This window comes from Canis lupus, chromosome 2 (assembly GCF_011100685.1).
Source record: "Canis lupus familiaris isolate Mischka breed German Shepherd chromosome 2, alternate assembly UU_Cfam_GSD_1.0, whole genome shotgun sequence".
Taxonomy (NCBI): domain Eukaryota; kingdom Metazoa; phylum Chordata; class Mammalia; order Carnivora; family Canidae; genus Canis; species Canis lupus.
This window is the reverse complement of record NC_049223.1, coordinates 4,543,119-4,567,100: the sequence shown is the minus strand read 5'-3', so window position 1 is coordinate 4,567,100 and position 23,982 is coordinate 4,543,119. Positions and strand designations below refer to the sequence as shown.

Below are 23,982 nucleotides of genomic sequence, written 5' to 3'. Positions count from 1 at the left end.
GCATTTCTATACACTAACAATGAGATGGAAGAAAGAGAAACTGAGGAGTCGATTCCATTGACCATTGCAGCAAACACCATAAGATGCCTAGGAATAAACCTACCCAGAGAGACAAAGGATCTATACTCTGAAGATGACAGGACATTCTGGAAAGAAATTGAGAAAGGTGTAAAGAACTGGAAATACATTCCATGCTCATGGATTGAAAGAATTAAATATTGTTAAAATGTTTATGCTAGCTCCATCAATCTACATATTCAATGCAATCTCTATCAAAATACTACCAACTTCTTTTCATACAGCTGGAGTAAATAATGGTAAGATTTGTTTGGAACCTTAGAAGACCCCGAATAGCCAAACATATCTTGATAGAGGTAGCCATAGCTGGTGGCATTACAAGCCGGACTTCAAGCTCTATTTTAAAGCTGTGATCAACAAGACAGTATGGTACTGGCACAAAAGCAGACATGTCGATCAATGGCCCAGAAGAGAAAACCCAGAAGTGGACCCTCAACTCTATGGTCCACTCCTCTTCAACAATACTGGAAAGAAAATCCAATGGAGACAAAGCAGTTTCTTCAACAAATGGTGTGGGAAATCAGACCACCACATGTAGAAGAATAAAACGGGACCATTTTCTTATGCTATACACAAAAATAGAGTCAAAATGGATGAAACACCCAAATGTGAGATAGGAATCCATCAAAATCCTAGAGGAGAACACAGCCAGCAACCTCTGTGACCTCGGCTGCCACAACTTCTTGCTAGAACATGTCACCAGATGCCAAATTGACCTCCTGGGAATTCATCAAGATAAAAAGCTTTTGCACAGCAAGGAAACAGTTGACAAAACCAAAAGACAACTGACAGAATGGGAGAAGGTGTTTGCAAATGCCTTATCAGATAAAAGGCTGGTATGCAAAGTCTATAAAGAGCTAATCAAAGTCAACACCCAAAGAAAGATAACCCAATGAAGAAATGGGCAGAAGAAATGAAAGGACATGTCTCCAAAGAAGACATACATATGGCCAACAGACACATGAAAACATGCTCAACATCAGCTGGCACTAGAGAAATACAAATCAAAACCATGGTGAGTTTCCCCCTCACACCTTTCATAATGGCCAAAATTAGCAAGTCTGGAAATGACAGATGTTGGTGGGAAGGCAGAGAAAGGGGGATCCTCTTATGATGTTGGTGAGAATACAACCTGGTGCAGCTCCTCTGGAAATCAGTACCGGAGGTTCCTCAAAGAGTTGAAAAAGGAGCTACCTATGTAAAACCCAGCAATTGCGCTAGAAGGTATGAATCCCGAAGATCACTTTGGTCGGGATCCAAAGGGGCACCTGCACCCATATGTTTATACCAGTAATATCCTCAATAGCCAACCTGAGAGATATGGATGTTCTTTGAAAGAGGTATGCATAAAGAAGATGTGATGTAGATATAAATAAATAAGTATCATATTTATTTATTAGACAGAGAGAGAGAGGAAGGGAGAGAACAGAATATTACTCAGCCAATAAATAATTAAATCTTTGGACCTTTGGGTGGCTCAGTGGCTGAGAGTAGGGCTTTGGCTCCGGGCATGATATATATATCATAACATTATAAGCTAGTTAATTGAATTTAAATAAAAAATAGTAAAGAAACCAATGGAGCTAGGAATGTGAAATAAAAGAATATACATAACTTCTGAAGGATCTTTGTAACTTCTGTTACAAAATTGTAAACAAGAGTCATTTTACACTTTAATAGTTTGTGATTTTCAGAAAAAGTGCCCTTTATGAGAGATTAATCATTTGTTTAATAAATTATTCCTCCGAATGAACTTTCCACTTTTGCACTTTTGATTTTGCACTCAACAAAATCTTGAGGTATGTTGTATGCTCTATTTTTCAGCACAGACTCTTAAATACATAAAACAATGGAAGTGGGACTACATAAAGTCATGTGGAATTTCTCCTGGTAATATTGAGTAAAACTATTTTGTTATCTATATGATGACTGATGTACTTCTTTTCATGTGAACACAGAGATTTCAGAAAATCTGCTTCAGGAAAGGAAAAAATATAAGCTAGCACCAGTTTTCCAACTTAGTTTCGCATTGATAAGTTTCTAGAATTAGAAACAAGGAAAAGAAATTTTAACTGTAACTTTGTTTCCTTTCTATGAATTAGGACCAATTTTTGAAGCACCTGACTTACTATAGTTATCATTATCTACTTAATTATGAAATATTTAGGAATATTTCAGACTACAGTTGACCTTTGAGCAACACAGTGGTTAGGTGCACTTACCCCCGTGCAGTCAAAACTCTGTATAATTTCTGATTCTCCCAAAATTTAATTACTAATAGCCTACTGGTGATGGGAAGCCTTACCAATAACACAGTCCATTAACACATGGTTTGTACATTACATGTGTTATATAATATATTCTTAAAATAAAGTAAGCTAGAGAAAAAAAGGTTATTGAGAAAAACATAAGAGAAAATACAGTACAACACAACAGCCAAGAAAGTCCATGTGTAGGCTAACTAGACCTGCAGCTACAATTCCATGTTGGTCAAGGATCAAATGTGCATTACAAATATTCCCATCTAGAATGCTCTTATTTCTTATAAAAGGCATCCTCTCATTGAATTCCCAAAATAGGGTCTAAATACGGTACTAAGTGGTGCCTAGGTGGCCCAGTCACTTAAGTGCCTGCCTTCATTTCCTTAAGGAACAATCAAAGTAATATAATGATCTTTTCGCCAAAAGTCTTTTCCTAAATACTTGCTTCTGTGACCCTGGTTTATTTCCAGGTGAGAATTGAGTTAGATGGTAGAAATAGCTTGCAATCCATTAATAAAGAGAACATATTTGCAATTTTATTTATACTTTTCCATTTATCAAAAACATAAGAGGGTAAGAAAATTATACACATAAAAACAACGTATCAGCAAATTTTAATTCGAAGACTCATTAATTAGTAGGATTTTCTCATAACAGTTTGTTTCCAAACTACCAATCATAGAAATCTAAGGTTCCATTGGGGATACTGTAGGATTGAGGGACAAAAGTCTACAGCTGTAGACTCATCTCTCTTTTAGCTACACAGCTCCACTGGTCTCGGTTTTGTATAATACAGTTTAATGCAAAAACAGAAACAAACAAAAAACAAAACAAAACAAAAACAAATTAAGTTCCATTCTTTGAAAAAAATATTGTTTTCCAAAAGGTAGTCACTAATTTAGTCAAAGTCCCTAATTTTTTTATTTTAATTTTTATTTATTTATGATAGTCACAGAGAGAGAGAGACAGAGACACAGGCAGAGGGAGAAGCAGGCTCCATGCACTGGGAGCCTGATGTGGGATTCGATCCCGGGTCTCCAGGATCACGCCATGGGCCAAAGGCAGACGCCAAACCACTGTGCCACCCAGGGATCCCAAAGTCCCTAATTTTACATAAGAGACAAGAAGGCCTCAGAAAGATTGCAGTTTGCCTCAGGTCAAAAGACCAAAGAGTTGCAGGCCAGGAATGTGCTTTAGGTCCTCCTGAGCTGAGAGTTTTTATGCCAGTTACTTCATCATCTTCAGGAAAAATACCTACATTTTTAACTATAACTGACTGAAAATGAACACATAAAAGTTTGTCATGTGGCTCAATAACGACTAGGCATGAGGCACAAAACAGCTTTCTAATTAAATTATAAATTTTAAAGTCTAAAGTGTAATTTAAATTATAAATTTTAATGTTTTATGAATAAAAATACAGCAATGGAAATGATCTTTACTCCTATTGGGAACAGTTAATAGACTGCATTTATAAGCACAAATTTTTTAAACCACAAGACACGGAACTTGAAGGAGAAAATCTTTAGTTGAACCAAAGAGGCTGAAATGGAGGAAACTCTTCCTGGAAAGAATTATTCTTTTCCTCCAGATAAAACTTGGTTTACCAAAATCAATCAACAAATGAGTTATCTATGTTGTGGATTATTAAACACAAAACAGACTTCTCTTTACCACCTAGTATGCTCTGTCCAACCTCTCATCATTATGAGAGTTGGTATGTACAAAAGACAGGACTAACTTTAATTTAAATCCAGTCAGAAATTAGAGGTAAACCATCATTACCCACAAGTGGATTTATCTCTACCTTCCTCACAGCAGGAAGGGAGATTTGCCTAATGAGTGAATTGGGGAGAAGGCACTAGGCAGTGCTTAGGAGATTCCAAATCTCTTTTTTGAAAAGATGTGCTCACCCATGGTAACATGAATTCAGGTCTGCTCTCATCTTCGTGGGATGGGCATCAAACATTTGTTTCCTCCATTTACAACTGTGTGGGGAAGTGCCTAATTTGGGATAAAGAATTGGGAAGCCCACTGTGGCTACATACCCACCCAAACCACATCCTCCAATCTGTTAGCATGTATTAGTAACAAAGGCTACTAAGTTTAACTCCATCTGCCTGACTCCTGTGCTCTGAACTCAGAAAAAGAAGAGCACTGTCCTCTGCCACCTACCCCACCACAGCTCCAATGAGAGAAATGACCAGACAATACTTTGAAAAATGTTTCTTCTTGCTTGACTTTATAACTAACATTCATTGTTCAAAGCAACATATTTTGAAGAGGGAAAAGTTGGAAAGAACAATTTTAGAAACAAGCAGAGAAAGTCAGACAAAACGAGGAGACAGAGGAGTATGTTCTAAATGAAAGAACAAGGCCACGAGATAGAACCTCAGAAAAATAACGAAATGAAACAGAGATAAGGAGTCAGCCTGATAAAGAGTTCAAAGTAATGGTCACAGAGATGCTCAGCAAACTTGGAAGAATGGACGGATTCAGTGAGAACTTCAACAAAGAGAAAATATACAAAAGAACCAATTAGGGCTGAAGAATACAATAACTGAAATGAAAAATACACCAGACACAATCGACATGCAGATTAAAAGATGTGAAGAACAGATCAGCAATCTGCAAGAAAGGGTAGTAAAAATCATCCAAGCTGAAAAGCAAAAAGAAGAAATAATTTGAAAAATTAAGATACAGGGACCTCTGGAATAGCATCAAGTATAATAAAACTCACATTAGAGAGGTCCCAGAAAAAGAAGAGAGAAAAGGGTGAAGAACTTATTTGAAGAAAGAATACCTAAAAACTTCCCTAACCTGGGGAAGAAAACAGGCCTCCAGGCCCAGGAAGCATTGCCAGTCCCAAATAAAAGGAACCCAAAGAGTTTCACACCAAGACACATAATAACAAGTCAAAAATGAAAGAGAAAAGGAGAATCTTAAAAGCAGAAAAAAGAAAAGAAAGAAAAGAAAAGAAAGGAAAGGAAAAGCAATTAGTTATATCAAAGCGAACCACTACAGGGATATCAGTGGATTTTTCAGCCAAAACTGTGGCATGCACTCTGGAAAACTGTGTGGAGGTTCCTCAAAGAGTTAAAAATAGACCTGCCCTACGACCCAGCAATTGCACTGCTGGGGATTTACCTCAAAGATACAGATGCAGTGAAACGGCAGGACACCTGCACCCCGATGTTTCTAGCGGCAATGTCCCCAATAGCCAAACTGTGGAAGGAGCCTCGGTGCCCATCGAAAGATGAATGGATAAAGAAGATGTGGTCTACGTATACAATGGAATATTACTCAGCCATTAGAAACGACAAATACCCACCGTTTGCTTCAACGTGGAGGGACCTCAAGGGTATTGTGCTGAGTGAAATAAGTCCATCGGAGAAGGACAGACATTATAATGGTCTCATTCATTTGGGGAATATAAAATTTAGTGAAAGGGAATAAAGGGAGAGAAAATGAGTGAAAATATCGCTGAGGGTGACAAAACATGAGAGACACCTAACTCTGGCAAATGAACAAGGTGTAGTGTAAGGGGAGGTGGGCGGGGGGTTGGGGTGACTGGGTGATAGGCACTGAGCGGGGCACTTGGGATGAGCACTGGGTGTTATGCTAAATGTTGGCAAATTGAACTCCAATAAAAATCGGAGAAGGACAAACATTATATGGTCTCATTCATTTGGGGAATATAAATAATAGTGAAAGGGAATGGAAGGGAAGGGAGAAGAAATGGGTAGGAAATATCAGAAAGGGAGACAGAACGTGAAGACTCCTAACTCTGGGAAATGAACTAGGGGTGGTGGAAGGGGAGGAGGGCAGGGGATGGGGGTGAATGGGTGATGGGCACTGAGGGGGGCACTTGACGGGATGAGCACTGGGTGTTATTCTGTATGTTGGTAAATTGAACACCAATAAAAAATAAATTTATCATATAAAAAGAAAGTTAAAAAAAAAGAAAAGAAATTGTCGCATGATATTTTCCAAGTGCTAAGAGGAAAAAACCTAGGATATTTTTGGCAGGTTTATAATTCAGAACTGAAAGAAAGATAAAGAGTTTCCCACATAAAACTTAAAGAAGTTCATCACCACTAAATAGGTCTTATAAGAGATGTTAAAAGGACTTCTTTAATCAGAAAAGGCCAGGGTACCTGGACGGCTGTCAGTGAAGAGTCTCCCAGGACCCTGGGATCAAGCTCTGCAAGGGACTCCCTGTTCCCTGCTCAGAGAGGAGCCTGCTTCTCCCTCTCCCTCTGCCCCTCCCTCCCCTTCACTTGTGTTCTCACTCACTTTGCTCTCAAAGAAAGAAAGAAAGACCATAACTAGAAATAAGAAAATGAGACAGTTTTTGTTTTAATTTTTATTTATTTATGATAGTCACAGAGAGAGAGAGAGGCAGAGACACAGGCAGAGGGAGAAGCAGGCTCCATGCACCGGGAGCCCTATGTGGGATTTGATCCCGGGTCTCCAGGATCGCGCCCTCGGCCAAAGGCAGGCGCCAAACCGCTGCGCCACCCAGGGATCCCCGAGACAGTTTTATCATAAAAACAAACATACAGTAAAGGTAATAGACCAATCATTTTTATAAAGCCAGTATGAGGGTTACAAGACAAAAGGAATAATATCAATTATATCTACAGTAACTAGTTAAGGGATACACAAAATACAAAGGTGTAAACTATGACATCAAATTTATAAAACAAGGCAGGGTGTAAAAATGCAGTGTTTTTAAAATCTGTTTGAACTGAAGTAACCATCAACTTAAAAGAGATTGCTATACATACACAGGATGTTATATATGAACTTCATAGTAATCACAAACCAAATATTTATAACGGATACACAAATGGAAGAAAAGCATCCAAACATAATACTAAAAGTCATCGAATCAGAAGAGAATAGAGCAAGAAAACAAGGAAGTCGAATGAAAGAACAAGACTAAGGCTTCATTTAACATGAGTCTATGCTACATTTTTCTACATTAATAAAACCATGAATATACTATCAAAATCATAAGCCTATGTGCATTGATTGAAATGGGTATTTTAACAACAATGATACACAATGGAAATGGGTTGTTATTAAAGGCTCCCTATCACTGCCATCTTAGTCATCAATCATTCAAGTGATGGCATCAAGGTAAATATACGTGAATTTCATTTGAAATATCCAATTATTTGTGGGGTGCCTGGGTGGCTCAGTCAGTTAAGTGTCAGAATCTTGATTTTGGCCCAGGTCATGATCTTAGGGTCATGAGATCCGGCTCCACTCTGAGCATGGAGCTGCCTAAGAGTCTCTCTTCTCTCTTTCCCATTGCCCTTTACCACCTGCTTGCTTTCCTTCATTTTCTCTCTCTCTCTCTCTCAAAAAAAAAAAAAAAAAAAAAAAGAAAAGAAAGAATCAAATATTTCTTTGACTTACTTATTTAGAAAATCTCTACAGTTGCTCAGCAAGCCATTTTATAAAAATTGAAATAGAAGTAATATAAGTTAAAAAAAAGGTGTTATAAGAAAGCAATTAGGGATGTGCTCTCATGTAAGAAAATGCCAAAACTTACAACATTTTTTAAACTGTTTTATTTATTTATTCATAAAAAGTACAGAGAGAGAAGCACAGACATAGGCAGAGGGAGAAGCAGGCTCCCTATGGGGATCCTGTTGCGTGACTCAATCCCAGGACCCCTGGATCATGACCTGAGCCAAAGGCAGATACATGCTAAACCACTCAGTCATACGGGTGCCCCCAAAACATAGAACTATCAATTTAGTGTTACAAGTTTATTTAATTCATAAAAAGGACTTACCGTGGAATCGTTAAAATCATAAATATCCCTACATGGTTAAGCGTTTGGATTCTAATCATTCACTTATGCATAGGGGTGGAAAATTGGGTTACAGCAAACTTTAAACATATTATAAACTATTGCTAATCAGAGAATAAGTCAAAGCATCTAAGTGTACTTTGGGTTAGTAGGTAATAATATTTACTTTCCAAAATCCAATTTAACATAGCTTTTCAAGGAAATGGGTCTGTTTGGGGGTGCCTTGGGAACTCAGTTGGTTAAGCATCCAACTCTTGATTCCAGCTCAGATCATCATCTCGGAGTCATGGGATCAAGCCCTGAGTCAGGCTCCACACTCAGTGGGGAGCCTGCTTGAGATTCTCCCCCTCCCTCTACCTCTCTCCCCACTCATGGGCACACTCTCTTCTCTCTCAGATACATAAAATCTTTAAAAAATAAGAAGATAAAATGTGTCAGTTTAGTGGTATTTATTGAATAAAGTTAATAATAGGTATCTCTTGACAATAAGAGCTCCAGGAGCTTAAAAAAATACCATAAAATTTCTGTCCCATTTCCTTATTAGCACAAACCAGTATAACTTTTACTTAATGAGTATTATTCAGTTAACTCAGAATTTCACCAAATTAAAAACAAAAATTTTATTGGAAATCTGAAACTCAAGAAAAGAAAGATAATATAACTAACCTTGAACAAGTGAGTTTCAATGCTGCTAACTGAAGTCTGCGGCCTTGAGGTAGGAATCATTACATTTTCTCTTGGAGTAACATTTCTATCCAGCAGTAAACTACTAGTCAAATTTCCAACAGAAGGCCCTTCCAAGACTGGTCCCATAGTAAGAGTGCTGTGGAAAGGTCTGTTCTGCTGTCTCTCCACCAGATATTTGGTAGTGATATCTGCCAGCCTCTCATTAGTCCTGTGAAGATTACACAACACAAGTGCTTAGTATTTTATTTCTACCCAAATCATTCCTGCATGACCTGCATTTTTTTAAGTTTCCATAATAGCAAACAGAATGTGCCAGTAAACAGTGTTTTAACACTGAAAATGTGACAGAGCAGAGCTACTATATATATTTATAGGTTTAAAATTATTCCAAAGGAGTATATATGATTCCAGGGATAACTAACTAACAAGAAATTCAAATTAGGGGAGGGAAAGAAATGGCTGACAGTGATGTACATGGATTGACAGGTAATACTTGCTACCTTCTGGAATGGCTGTAATTACAAGATTCTGGAGAATGCCATTACACATATTTGTATTTAGTAAACCAGTTTGAACATAAAAATAAACCATCCCTCAAAGACATTTTCAAGGATGTGCTTTCACCACTCTTGTACATTTTACTCATTGCCTCAGAGAAATTGAGGGTTTCGCACCGAGGAATACCTCAGACCAACAACCTCTAGGGGCCAGGTAGATGGCAGAGCAGTGATCAGAAGGACCGAAACAGCTCCAGAGGCAATTAGCTGATAACACACTTACCAAGGCCCTGGAAGTAGAATCTGCCCTTTTTGTCTTCCACACACCCCCTCATGCCCACCATGATGCTATTTTTAGCCACAGTTGGGATTTATACTGCCTTTCACCCCAGTGTGAATCTTTCTCTGTTTCACATGTATACTTTTATATAAAGTAGAAAACATACAAAGGTTTCCCCCACCCTCAGGCTCTCTAGTAATAATACCAAAGACACAATCAAGAAAGTTAATTTACCAACCTGTATAGTATTGGCACTTGATCTTTTGGGTTAAAGGTGTAATCTTCCAAAAATGAACTCATTAATATTTCTATTTAGGGTAATTCTGACAAAAAATTTTATAGTAATATGCTGTCTATATACCCACTATTTGCTTCGATGTGGATGGAACTGGAGGGGAGGGTATTATGCTGAGTGAAATAAATCAATCGGAAAAGGACAAATATTATATGGTCTCATTCATTTAGGGAATATAAAAATTAGTGAAAGGGAATAAAGGGAAAGGAGAGAAAATGAGTGAAAATATCAGTGACGGTGACAAAACACGAGACACACCTAACTCTGGGAAACAAACAAGGGATGGTGGAAAGGGAGGTGAGCAGGGGGTTGGGGTGACTGGGTGATGGGTACTGAGGGGGACACTTGGGCGGGATGAGTACTGGTTGTTATGTAATATGTTGGCAAATTGTTATGCAACATGTTGGCAAATTGAACTCCAAACAAAACAAAACAAAACAAAAAACCTTTTAAGTAGGGTTGTAAAGATGCAGGTATGTGAATCTGCTCTTTCCACTATAAATTTTATGAAGTTTAAATATAGACACGTATTCCCAATGAAAATTTAGTGTTCTAATTGAAATATACCATAATTGTAAAATACATGCTGGATTTTTAAGACTTCGAATGAAAAAAATATGAAATATCTCAGTAATAATTTTATATTGATCACAAGTTGAAAGGATATTTTTTGACGTATTGTGTTAAATAAAATATATCAACTTTAAAAAAATAATATGCTGTCTAAATTATAAAGTTTTAAACAATTAGTTTGTAAAGACAACAAGATAGAGTAACTGAAAATATTAACGGGAAAAAGTAAAATCATATACCCCCCCCCACACACACACACAAAAAGAGGAGAGAGGCAAACTATCCTGGATGAACATAAAATGGTAAGTTTACTTACAAACGTTATTTTCCAAAATTATACTATCCAGTTGGCTTTCACTTCCTACTAATCTCATGAACCCATCTCCATAAAAATTATGCTTTAGAGGCAAATCAATAAGCTAAATCTATTTTCATTGATTCTGTTTTAACTTACTTGCTCAGTTTTTTTGTCAATGACATTCGCATTTCTGATTCTTCTAGGTAGAGTTGCCTGTACTTTTCCAATTCTATTTTAAGTTCCTGAGAATTTCTTATTTGGGATTGAAGTTCAGATTCCAGCTCTTTAATTCTGAGTGCCACTTGACTTCTTATTGAAGCATCATGACTTGCTCTTAACTGCTCTAAGTTTTCTTGAGATGCTGCTTGTCTCTAAAGCAAATTAAAAGCACAGTTTTAAAACAGCTAAAACTTGAGTAATTATAGTATATTTCTTTCCTTCAGTTGGGACTCAATGATTCAGAGAGCAATTTTAAATGTGTAAAAAAAAGCTGAAGTGTAAAATATTTATCACCAATGTCACCTGAATTGAATCTGAATGATAAAAATAAAGTTTAATCATTCTTATATTAGTACTCATGCAATCTGATACTTCAAAGAACAAGAGAATCAATTAAAAATTTTAAAAAGTGCATAATACAACTTGAGAATAACCTGTTTCTTGATTTCTGCTCAGAGCATGTTCTCAGTCAGAGGTCCTGAGGCCAAGCCCTGTGTCGCACCCAGTATGGAGTCTACCCAGGATTCATTCTGTCTCTCTGTCTCTCTGTCTCTCCCCCTCTGCCAATCCCCCTGCTCATGTTCAATAAATAAATAAGGAAATAAATAAATAAATGAAATCTTCAAAAAGGAAGAATAACCTAGGAATGGAACATGGAGCCCAATGCAGGGCTTGATTTCACAAACCTGAGACCAAGACCTGAGCTGAGATCAAGAGTCTGCTGCTTAACCAACTGAGCCACCTAGATACTCCATGGTAAAAGTTTTATTTTTTTAAATTTATTTATTTTTAAAGATTTTATTTTATTTATTCATGAAAGCCAGAGAGAGAGAGAGGGGCAGAGACACGGGCTGAGAAGGAGGCTCCACCCTGGGAGCCCGATGTGGGACTCGATCCTGGGACTCTAGGATCACGCCCTGGGTCAAATGCAGGTGCTAAAACCACTGGGCCACCCAGGAATCTCCATGGTAAAAGTTTTATTTTATTTTATTTTTTTCCCCATGGTAAAAGTTTTAAATCACAATTTTTTCTTTTCCTCTTAATAGTCTTGTTTCAGGGGATCCCTGGGTGGCTCAGCAGTTTACCACCTGCCTGCGGCCCAGGGTGTGATCCTGGCATGGAACCTGCTTCTTCCTCTGCCTGTGTCTCTGCTTCTCTCTTCCTCTCTCTGTGTATCTCCTGAATACATAAATAAAATCTCAAAAAAATAGTCTTGTTTCATACATACTGGTCATAAATCATTCTGAAAGATCAATTTAGTGAGAATAATGATGAAAACTGAAATCTTTACAGGGAGGAACGAATGCCTCCAGAAATATACCAAACAGATTGCTGTAAAGGAAGCAGAGGAAACCTACACAATGCATATAACCAAAGTGTAATTTGTAATGAAATAAATGAAAGCATATCACAGATCAATAAACTAACCTGTAAAAATAGATTGACTTCTTTTAATCTTTCTTCTACAATCAATCTTACTCTCTGGTCAATCTCCCATTTATAATACTTTTCTACTTGAATGCCTTGTACCACATTGACTTCTGCATGACTTCTGAGGTTTACTACTTTTTCTTCCAAGTTCTTTTTAATCTGTTTTAGTTTTTCACATTCCCTCTCTGTTGCTTTCATAGATAATAACTCCTGTTGAAGAACTTGATTTTTTGCATCCAGGTCTATACATCTTGAAGATTCAGTTTCCAATCTTGCTCTAAGATCACCAATCTGCATGAATAGAACAATACAGTTCGGAAATGGAATGAAATTAGTTTAACTCAAAACTATAACCAACATTTTAAAAAACATTTTATGTTTAAGTCTCTGTACTGAACCGTAGGCTCGAATTCATAACGTCAAGATCAAGAGTCATATGCTCTACTGACTGAGTCAGCCAGGTGCTCCCATTTTAAAATAAATTCATTTGCAATAAAATATAATCTATATTGTAGTAGAGTCTTAGAATGTGGAACCCTGAAGCACTTAGAAAATTAAGAACAGTGTTAAAACCACTAGGAGTTATTAAAAAAGATCTCTGCTATCATTGTCTTTGCCACACAACATTTGTACTTCATTTTATGTATTTTTCTATGACTGCTTCAGATCTTTCCTCCATAAAATAACTGTAAGTCACCTCTTAGTATAAAGTCTCTTATATAGGCAAATTGAATTCAAATAAAATTTTAAAAAAGAAAAGAAAGTCTCTGGCCCCTTCCCCTATCCTAACACACCATAATTTTAAAAATTATTTATTCATGAGACACATAGAGAGAGGCAGAGATATAGGCAGAGGGACAAGCTCCACAGGGAGCCCGATGAAGGACTCGATCCCAAGGCCCTAGGATCATGCCCTGAACCAAAGACAGATACACAAACCACTGAGCCACTCGAGTGTCCCAATGAATACTCCCATTAATTTTTAAAAAGTTTTAGTAATATCATATTGACTTATGTAGGTCTGAACCAATAAATGCTTCCTAAGAGAAGACCTTGAAAATAAGACTCTAATTATTGAATCTATAAATACTGATTCTAAGCCACAAGCCTTTTTCTGAATTACAAATGATTTACATTAATTTGAATTGCATTCCCAGGAGAAATGATTCTCAGGATTAAGAAACCACACCTCTCAGTATAAAAATTTAGTGAGATGAAACTTATACTTTCGGACAAAAAAAAAAAAAAACCCGCCTAATTGAATAGTATTATCTTATAATCCTCTGTTACTCCCACAAAACAAGGGAACATACTAAGCACCAAAAACCACCACTGAAAAACCTGACAGGGTTTCAGTGATTCTGAGTTGGGAAGAACTTCTTTCTTCTGGATATGATTGATAAGACAGGGTAAGTGGATGTGGTGGTTTTATAAATTTTTTGACACTTCTCCCATGATAATCCCACCCCTTAAAATGTGCTGACCTTAGTAATTGGTTTCCAGTGAATAGAATTCGGCAGAACTGCTGTGTGATTTTTTTAAGGCTAGGTTAAAAAATGTGATATAGCTTCCATTGACATTCTTCTTCTAGGGAAACTAACCCTTAGAATCTAGCTGCTGTGGGAAGCCCAGGCCACCTGGTGTGTCTTCATGTAGACATTTCAGCTGAGACTGACCCAGCTAACGTCCTTGCCAAAAGCCAGCCTCAACAGCTAAACATTTGCATGAACATGATTTTAGATGATTCTAGTCCCCAGCTTCCAGTCATCTCAGCTGACACCAAATGAAGAAGAAATGAGTTGGCCTTACTCGGCTTTGCCTAAACTAAATACTTGTGAACCAAATAAATGCTGTTTTGAGCAACTAGGTTTTCAGGTGGTTTATGATGCCGCAATAAATAACTGGCACAGAAACTGATATTAAACATGGGGTGCTGACATTAAAATATTTAAACCTGAACCTCCTTTGAACCGAGAGGTAGGTAGAAACTGAAAGGATGTAGGGAAGAGTAAGAATGAAAACCAAAAGGGCTTCCAACAGACTGTTAATGGAAACCTGATGGCCCTTGAAGAGGCTGACAGTAAAGGTTCCAGGCAAGTGAAGAAAATGACACTAGAGGAAAAGGAACTTGCGCCACAAACCACTTGAAAGTAAAACGGGACACAAAAGATAAACTAAACAAGGTCTATGCAGTATGAAAGACCCAGACAAACTGGGTGCAAATATTTTGTCCACATTTATAGCCTTTCCATATGCTGAAATGTCAAATAATGCTAAAATAAAGAATTGCATCCTGGGTCAAGAGCAAATCCAGGAAAACATGGCCTATGGATGAAGCCAAGATTATAAAAACTTTTGTTAAGACCTCAGAAGGATTTCAGGTATGCCTCAAATTTCTTTAAGGATCTTAAGAGTATGAGCTTCACAGGAGAGCCCAGTTGAAAAGTTTATCTCAAAAAGATCTGCGAGACTGGCTTTTCTACTGACATAAAATCAATCCATTGATTCTCACAGAAAAACTCAAGAAGTTAAGAAAATTATAGCATCAAAACCACTGTTTGCGAGCTTGGACTAAAAGAGACCTAGATAGCACGGACTGAAAATAGGCCTTTGGGTCTTAGAAGTCCCCACAGGGAGGCAGCAGGCTGAAAACACAACTGCAAACACAGGTCATTGGACAGAACCAAGAGCTCAGAGAGGATAGACAGCAAAGAGCCATGGAGAAAAATTTCCATGGTTTCAGACTAAGTCTGACTGAAAAATGGACAGCATGCATCAGGCTGCATTTCAAACCTGCTATGGTCTAGTGTGACTTCCATCTTCTTTCTGAATGGAAGAGTCTTTAGCAAGTAACCAGAATGTTGTGTTTTCAATAGTAGAGAACTGTTCTCTTTAATTCTCAAGTCTTCATTCCTATTGAGAGAACCTGCACTCCAGGGACTAAAATTTAGACAACATAACCCTGGCACCTTATCCCCGCTGCACCTGATTAAGATGGCAAGATCTTGGACTCCATCCTGAACCCGATGCCATGATAACTGAGATTTGTCGGAGGTACTGGGAGGAGGTGAGTGCATTTTTCATGTGAAAGGAATATAGAACACTGTGGCCAGTGGGTAAATTACACTAAAAATTGCGTTCTTCATGTGTTCATAGGTGTTCCAGTATTCCATTAAAACTAAACAAAACAAAAAGACCGTGGGCTAACCTTAGTGACTTGCTACTAACGAACAGAATATGGTCAATGTGATGTTGTGTGTATTCCAAGGCTAGGCTACGAAAGGCAACACAGCTTCTGCCCTGTTCTGTATCTCAGCCTGCTTACTCGGAATTTAGCCCCTCCTCTTGTGAGGAGGCTCAGGCCACAAAGAGAGTCCAGGTGTGCCAGTGTAAGCATTTTGGCTGCCTGCCCTAACTATAAATCTAGGCAACAGCCAGCATCAACAACACCAGACATGAACTTTTTCTCTTGGTTTTTCCCCATTTAGGAGGACATTATCTGTGCATTTTTTCATATATTCCCTTTATTATGTTGAGGTATGTTCCCTCTTAAACCTACTTTGTGGAGGGTTTTTATCATGCATGGATATTGTACTTCATCAAACGCTTTTCCTACATCTATGGAAATGATGATGATTCTTCTTTCTTTTATTAATATGGTGCATCACACTGATTGATTTGCAGATACTGAATCACCCGTGTAACCCAGGAATAAATCCCATTTGATCATGGCGGTGATTTTCTTAATGTATTGTTAGATTCAGTTTGCTACTATTTTGTTAAGGATTTTTGCACTAGAAAATTGGCCTGTAATTCTCTTTGTGGTGTCTTTATCTGGTCTTGGTGTCAGGGTAATGCTGGCCTCATCAAATGAATTTGGAAGTTTTCCTTCCTCTTCTGTTTTATGGGACGGTTTGAGAAGAACGCATACTAACTCTTTCTTTAAATGCTTGGTAGAATTGGACTCTGAAGCCATCTGGTCCTGGACTTGTGTTTGTTCCAAGTTTTTGGATGAGTGATTCAATTTCTTGGCTGGTTAGCATTCTGTTCTACTTTCTTCCTGCTTCAGTTTTGGCAATTTATATGTTTCTCGGAACTTATCCATTTCTTCTAGGTTGTCCAATTTGTTGACATATATTTTTCATAATATTCTCTTATAATTGTTTGGATTTCTGCAGTGTTGGTTATTCTCCTCTGTCATGTGTGATTTTATTTGGGTCCTTTCCCTTTTCTTTTTGAGAACTATGGCTAGAGCCTTATCAATTTTATTAAATTTTTCAAAGAACCAGCTACTGTTGATCTGTTCTATTTTTATTTGTGTTTAGTTTCTTTATCATTTATTTCCACTCTAATGTTTTTTTAAAGATTTATTTATTGGGGCGGGGGGGAGGGGCAAAGGAAAAGGGAGAGAGAGAATCCACCAGTAGACTGAGGTTGGAGGCTGAAGCAGGCTTCAATCCCAGGACCCTGAGAACGTGACCTTAGCCAAAATCAAAGAGTTGGTCAGTTAACCAACTCAGCCACCCAGGACCCCCATTTTTCCTCTAATTTTTATTATCTCCATCCTTCTGCTGGCTTTAGGTTTCATTTGTTGTTCTTTTTCTAGCTTCTTTAGGTGTAAGGTTAGTTTGTGTTGAGATTTTTTTTTTTTTTTTTTGCTTCTTGAGGTAGGCCTGTATTGCTATATATACTTCCCTCTTAGAATCAGTTTGGCTGCATCTGAAAGGTTTTGGGGGGATCCCTGGGTGGCGCAGCGATTTGGTGCCTGCCTTTGGCCCAGGGCGTGATCCTGGAGACCCGGGATCGAGTCCCGCATCGGGCTCCCGGCATGGAGCCTGCTTCTCCCTCCTCCTCTGTCTCTCTCTCTATCATAAATGAATAAATAAATATTAAAAAAAACATTAAAAAAAGGTTTTGGACAATTGTGTTTTCATTTTCATTTGTTTCCATGTCTTTTGAAATTTCTTCATTTATTTCCCGGTTGGCCCACACATTGATAGTACGATGTTATTTCACCTCCATGTATTTGTGGTCTTTTCAGACGGTTTTTTGTAGTCCACTTCTAGTTTCATAGTATTGTGGTCAGGAAAGGTGCATGGTAGGACTTCAATCTTTTTGTACTTCCTAAGGCCTGTTTTGTGGCCTAATGTATGATCTAGTCTAGAGAATATTCCAGATCTGTATTCTAATTTCATTTATTGCACTCTTCATCTCAGATTCTTTTTAAACTCTTCTATCTCTGTTGTAAGGGTCTCACTGATGTCTTCCATTCTTTACTCAAGTCCACTGAACATCCTTATGGTCACTGCTTTAAATCCTCCATCAGGCACGTTATTTCTCTCTCTCTCACTTAGATCTCTGGCCCTGTGGCATTATCCTGTTCTTTCATTTGAGATAAATTCCTCTGTCTTCTCATTTTGTCTAGGTCTCTGACAGTTTCTCTGGGTTAGAAAAGCCAGTTATGTCACTTGTTCCTGAAAGTAATGGACCACTGAAAATGGTCCCGTAGTGCCCAGGGCCTGGTGCTTGAGGGAGGGTCTCCAGGGTGTGCGGCATGCACTCTGCTACTGGGTTCTGGCTCCTCTATCCCTCAGGCCAGTCATCTGAGAGATAGGCTCTCAGTATCTGCTGTGGGCAGTGTTTGGTACTTGGCCTGAATCTAGCGGGTTTGAACTAGCTTGCGAAATGAGACCTGTCACAGTCCACTGGAACTGAGACCCTGCAAAACTCTGGTCAGGACACATGGTGTCCGCAGGGGTTTGTACTGGTCTTCTGGGGGAAGGGCTTGCTGTGCTGGAACTGAGGCAAGCATGATTCAAAAGGGCAGTTCCCCTGGAGTGCAAACGGGTGGTGGCTGGTGTAAGCAAGTTAGGCAGCTGGTGTCAGAGTGGCACTGATTCCCACAGGTGGCTCTGTGTTTGTGCTCAGGGCCAGGGGAGGGAAATGGCACCAGCCAGCTGCTTCCGTTCTGTGTGCCTCTCTCCAAGTATAGTGCCCTACACATTCTACCATAGCCAAGCCCAATAACCTTTAAAATTCCAGGCTTTAAGCCCTCCATAGTTGCAAGAACTCAGGAAATTCAGCCACTCTCCTTTTCCAAGCCAGTGGCTACGTGCATTCCCAGGTGTTCTCTCCTGCCCTTCGCTGGGACCACTACTCCCTCCCATCTGCTGCAGATAGGATCTCTTTCTCTTCTAAACTATATCTCTGTACTTCCGACTTTCTTTAAAGTGGCCTCTTCTCTCTCTTTAGTTGTGACCTTTGTTCTGTCAGTATTCAGGTAGATTTCTGGGGTATGTAGGATGAGTTGATAGGTATCTAGTTGTATTAGTGGGATGAGGTGAGTCTAGGCTCCTCCTACCCTGCCACCATCTTCCTTTCTCTAAGACATTTTTTCTAAAGAATCCCTTCAATTACAAATTATTAAAACTAGACAAGAACTCCTCTTTTAAATTTCCCCTCATGTTAGGGGAGAAAAACGACTGGCAAGCAGAGAGACATGTGATTTGAAGTATAACAGCTGAACAACTAGTAAAAGTTTAATAAGCAAAACGGAACCTTTTATCTGAATTCAAGTAACTGCAATTCTAAAAGAAAGGCAGCATTGAGTGCTTTTAAATCAATAATCTTCATTCTCCCTTCATCAGTGATGACATAAGGAGAACGTTATGGAATAATTTCTAATCTTTTCATTAGCGAAACAAATGTATTGTCCTTTGGCACACTTAAATTAAATATAATTTCTCCTTTATCTTACTGCAAGCTTATTTTTCAGGGAAGGTAGTAAGACTATCTCATCTTTATATCGTACTAGAATGCTTCTCCATATCATATAGGTTCACTTTGAAATTTTTTTGTGATTCAAATTGCTCGCCTACTATTTGTCTCTGATAATTTGATTGTTTTTAAAAATATTTAATTTATTTATTCATGAGAGACACACACAGAGAGACAGAGGCAGAGACACAGGCAGCGAGAGAGGTAGACTCCATGAAAGGAGCCTGACGTGGACTCAATCCTGGGTCTCCAGGATCACGCCCTGGGCTGAAGGCAGTGCCTAAACCACTGAGGACCCGGGCTTCCCTGATAATTCAATTAAATGCAACAAGATATTTTACAGGTGTATTCTTGACATAATGTAATGAAATGTTTATTCTATTAATTACGTATTGACCTATCAAAGTACAGCTATGCATATCTTTCTATTTCAGTAAAAGAAGATGGATACAGGCAACTCTGTTTTCCAAGAATGTAGGATCTGTGCCAAGAACGGGATCGGCGCCAGTCTTGTATGCACAAGAACCAGGTCAAAAGAGTATCTAATTGTGAACTTTAAGATGATGGATTAGCAAGACTTCCAAACAGGAAGGCTGATAACCCAGAGTTAATCCTTTATATCCTAGATGGTGAAATCTATGGGTGAGTCTATGCATTATAACAAGTTAATAAAACACAACGAAGTACATAGTAGACAGTGGATCCTACAACCAAGACGATGGAAATGGATGCGGGAGGCACTGAGTGAGAAACTACAGGTATTACTGGAGAAGAGAAACGGGACTCTATCTTTTTGAGCCTGGCTTCTCATTGTGTCAGGTAGTCAGCAAGACATAAGCTGGCAAAAGGCTCCTTCAAAAAGTATAAGTCTCTACAGGAGTAAAGTTAGGTTCTACTACATTGACTTATTACATAATTGTAATATAAATGAGTGGTAATTTGCAAGAGGACTAGGAAAGAATTCTCATAAAATTTGATTTGGTAGTGGCCTAAGGATAGACATATAGGTCAATGTATTAGAATTGAGAATCTAAAAATAAACTCTCAAATTATAAGGGGATCCCTGGGTGGCGCAGCGGTCTGGCGCCTGCCTTTGGCCCAGGGCGCGATCCTGGAGACCCGGGATCGAATCCCACGTCGGGCTCCCGGTGCATGGAGCCTGCTTCTCCTCTGCCTGTGTCTCTGCCTCATTCTCTCTCTCTCTGTGACTATCACAAATAAATAAAAAAATTAAAAAAAAAAAAACTCTCAAATTATGGTGGATTGATTTTCAACAAGGGTGTCGAGACACTAAAATGGAATAAGAATAGTCTTTTTAACAAATGGTACTGAGACAAATGGATATCCACACACAAAGTAATAAAATTAGACCTCTACCTCACAACATATGTACAAACTTAACATGAAATATTAAGAGCTAGGGATCCCTGGGTGGCACAGCGGTTTGGCGCCTGCCTTTGGCCCAGGGCGCGATCCTGGAGACCCGGGATCGAATCCCACATCGGGCTCCCGGTGCATGAAGCCTGCTTCTCCCTCGGCCTGTGTCTCTGCCTCTCTCTCTCTCTCTCTCTCTGTGACTATCATAAATAAATAAAAATTGAAAAAAAATATTAAAAAAAAGAAAAGAAATATTAAGAGCTAAAATTATAAAACTCATAGAAAAAACAGGTGTGTATGTTCGTGATTGCATTTGGCAACAGTTTCTTAAATATGGCATCAAAAGACAGAAACAGATTAAGGATTTCATCAAAATCTAAAAAATAAAAGCTTCTATGCTTCAAATGTAACCATCAAGCAAAAGTGAAAAGGCAAGGTGATGAATAAAATATTTGAAAATCATATCCCTGATAAGGGGTCTGTAGTTAGGATATAGATAGAACTCTTACAATAATGAAAAGACAGTCCAATATAAAAATGGGCAAAATAAATGATTAGTTCTTTAAGCAAGATATAGAAATGAATAATGACCACATATAAAGTGAGATGCTCAACATCACTAGTTCTAAGAAATATGCAAATTAAAACCACAAGACAGATGGAACTCAACAAGTGTATTATGCTAAGTGAAATAAGTCAGAGAAAGACAAATACCATATGATTTCACTCCTATGTGGAATTAAGAAAAAAAAAAGCCAACAACAGATGAACATAGGGGAAGGTGGAAAAAAAGGAGAGAAAGAGAGGCAAACCATAAGAGACTCTCAACCATAGAGAATAAACTAAGTGTTGCTGTCGAGGTGGGCAGGGGGGACTAGATGAGTGATGGGTATTAAGGAAGGCACTTGTACTGATGAGCACTGGGTATTTAAGTGAGGAATCACTAAATTCTACTCCTGACACCAAGATTACATGATATGTCAACTAACGAGAATTCAAATAAAAATTTGAAACAAATGAAAATACCCCTACAACATGTCATTTTACACCCAATAGGATAGCTATAACAAAAACAACAGATAATGACAAACATTGACAAGAATCAGGGAAAATGAGAATCCTCAAACACTGGTGACATAAATGTAAAATGGTGCAGCCAGTTTGGAAAATAGTCTGGCAGTTCCTCAAAAGGTTTAAACCAAAAATGTTAAAGGTCCTTTAACATATGAACTAACAATTCCATTTATAAGTATATACCCAAGAGAAGTGAAATGTTCACGCAAAAGCTTGTACATGCGTATTCACAACAGCATTATTAACAACAGCCAAAAAGTGTAACAGCTCAAACGTCCACCAAATGATAAATACATAAAACGTGGGCTGTCCATATGGTGGGATAGTATTCAGAAATAAAAAAATAATAAAGTTCTGACACATGGCACAAAATAAATCTAAAAACATGCTAAACCAAAGAAGGCAGTCACAAAGGATCAAATATTTGGTGATTCCATTGAGATGACCTGTCCAAAATCAGCAGCAAATCGATAGAGACAGAGACTAGAATGGTGACTACCTATGGCTAAGAAGAATAGGGAGGGGGAAACTAGCATGAGGTGCCAGTTAAAGGGCATAGGGTTTATTTTTACGGTGACAAAATGTTCTAAAATGGATTGTGGTAGTCTTTGAATATGCATCTTTTTTTTTAATTTTTTTTTAATTTTTTATTTATTTATGATAGTCAGAGAGAGAGAGAGAGAGAGGCAGAGACACAAGCAGAGGGAGAAGCAGGCTCCATGCACCGGGAGCCCGACGTGGGATTCGATCCGGGGTTTCCAGGATCGCGCCCTGGGCCAAAGGCAGGCGCCAAACCACTGCGCCACCCAGGGATCCCTGAATATGCATCTTATGTTCATTATATCTCAATAAAGTTATTACCAAAAATATATATCAAGTATGTAAGATTACTAGGAAAATCTGTATTTTACTGCTCAAAGCACAGAGGGATTTATTTCCCAATGATTTTAGAGTCCCAAAACTAATTAAAAATTACCTTCTGTCTTAGCATATTAATCTGAATTTCCATTTCCGTTTGACTGGTTTTTAAATCTCCATAGAAAGGAAGCTCTCCATTTTCATATTTACTTAATATCCTTCTTAACATGTTTATTAAGTGGTTCTTAAGCCTGCAGAAGGTATAGAATGAGTAAGTCAGGTCCTTTAAGAAGAAATATTTAATACTTATTTAAATAGATAATAGGTTCTATCACATAAACAAATCTATACTTATGATATCTCATTTGTTCCAATCTCTCATTGTTTGAGAGAATACCAACTAAATTACATTGCTAAGTAAAAAATATGGAAAAGATTTTTATGACACATATGGCAGTTGAAGGGTTAACAGGGTAACTAAATTAAGAGTTCTTGTAAGTTATTATTAATATCTATTTTCAGTATGTGAATATAAAAATTAATCTATTATTAGGTAGTAGAGGCTAGTAATCCACAGTGAGGAAGAAAAGCATCCTCATCTATTAATGTTTTATAAAGACACAAAAATACATTTTGGTACCCACCTACCCCCGTCTAAAAGAAGGAAAGAAAATACAGACAAAAAACATCAAAGGAGATCATTCAAACAGAAAGAGAAACAGGAAAGAAAAATATTTATAAAGTTTGAATTCGAGGAAGAAGGAAGAGGCAGAGCTTTAGAAGAAAGGAAATCAGCAGAGAGAGAATGTATGATGATGGCCTATGAGACTGTTTTAAACAAAAATCTAATACCTTGGCTAGTACATTCTTAGGAAAGTGAAGGATGCCAAACAATGCAGAGAAACAAAGTTGAATGACAGAAAAGTTTTGGCGGATCAGAGCAAAACTTAAATACTCAGCAAATAAGCAGAAAGGAAGCCAGGTGGGAGCTTCAGAGACATCGGAAAGACTTTTTTAAAAATCTGAGTAGTGAAGTTGCTCATTTTATTCTTCATGAAGTCAGACATGTATTTTTGTATGAATGACATATTTTATAACTAGAAAATGCAGGAAGAAAATGTAAGCCACTTGAGTCAGAGATGGCAGAGCAAGAGGAGAACATAGTTTTGTCTGATCCCAGAAATTCAGCCAGAGAGCTTTCAAATCATTCTGAACACCTGTGAAATCAACCAGACATCTAAGGAAAGAATTGCAGCATTTCTACAAATAGAAAAGTGACCACTTTTTGCAAGTCTTGGTTAACTTTCACCTTCAGAGTTACATTCTATTCTTTCACCGTACTTAATTTTATTTCTATATACATGTAAGTCCTGCTTGTTTTTCCTTTGGGATATATTTCTCTAACAAAAAGACATAGGATATGGTATATTGCTCAGTTCTGTTCAACTGG

The 23,982-nt window shown here is 38.0% G+C and overlaps 1 protein-coding gene across 1 annotated transcript in view; it reads right to left on the bottom strand.

Moving 5' to 3' along the window:
- LOC119876046 (ankyrin repeat domain-containing protein 26-like) overlaps positions 1 to 22,809 on the bottom strand; it is a 30,991-nt gene extending 8,182 nt beyond the window's left edge. Inside the window, exons 1-4 of the mRNA XM_038529729.1 lie at positions 22,651 to 22,809; positions 12,444 to 12,737; positions 10,953 to 11,167; positions 8,833 to 9,061 (exon numbers count right to left, since the gene is read on the bottom strand). Of these exons, the coding sequence (XP_038385657.1) occupies positions 8,833 to 9,061; positions 10,953 to 11,167; positions 12,444 to 12,737; positions 22,651 to 22,761 (849 nt within the window). The 5' untranslated portion in view covers positions 22,762 to 22,809. The remainder of the gene's footprint in view (positions 1 to 8,832; positions 9,062 to 10,952; positions 11,168 to 12,443; positions 12,738 to 22,650) is intronic.
- Positions 22,810 to 23,982: the final 1,173 nt, after the last annotated feature.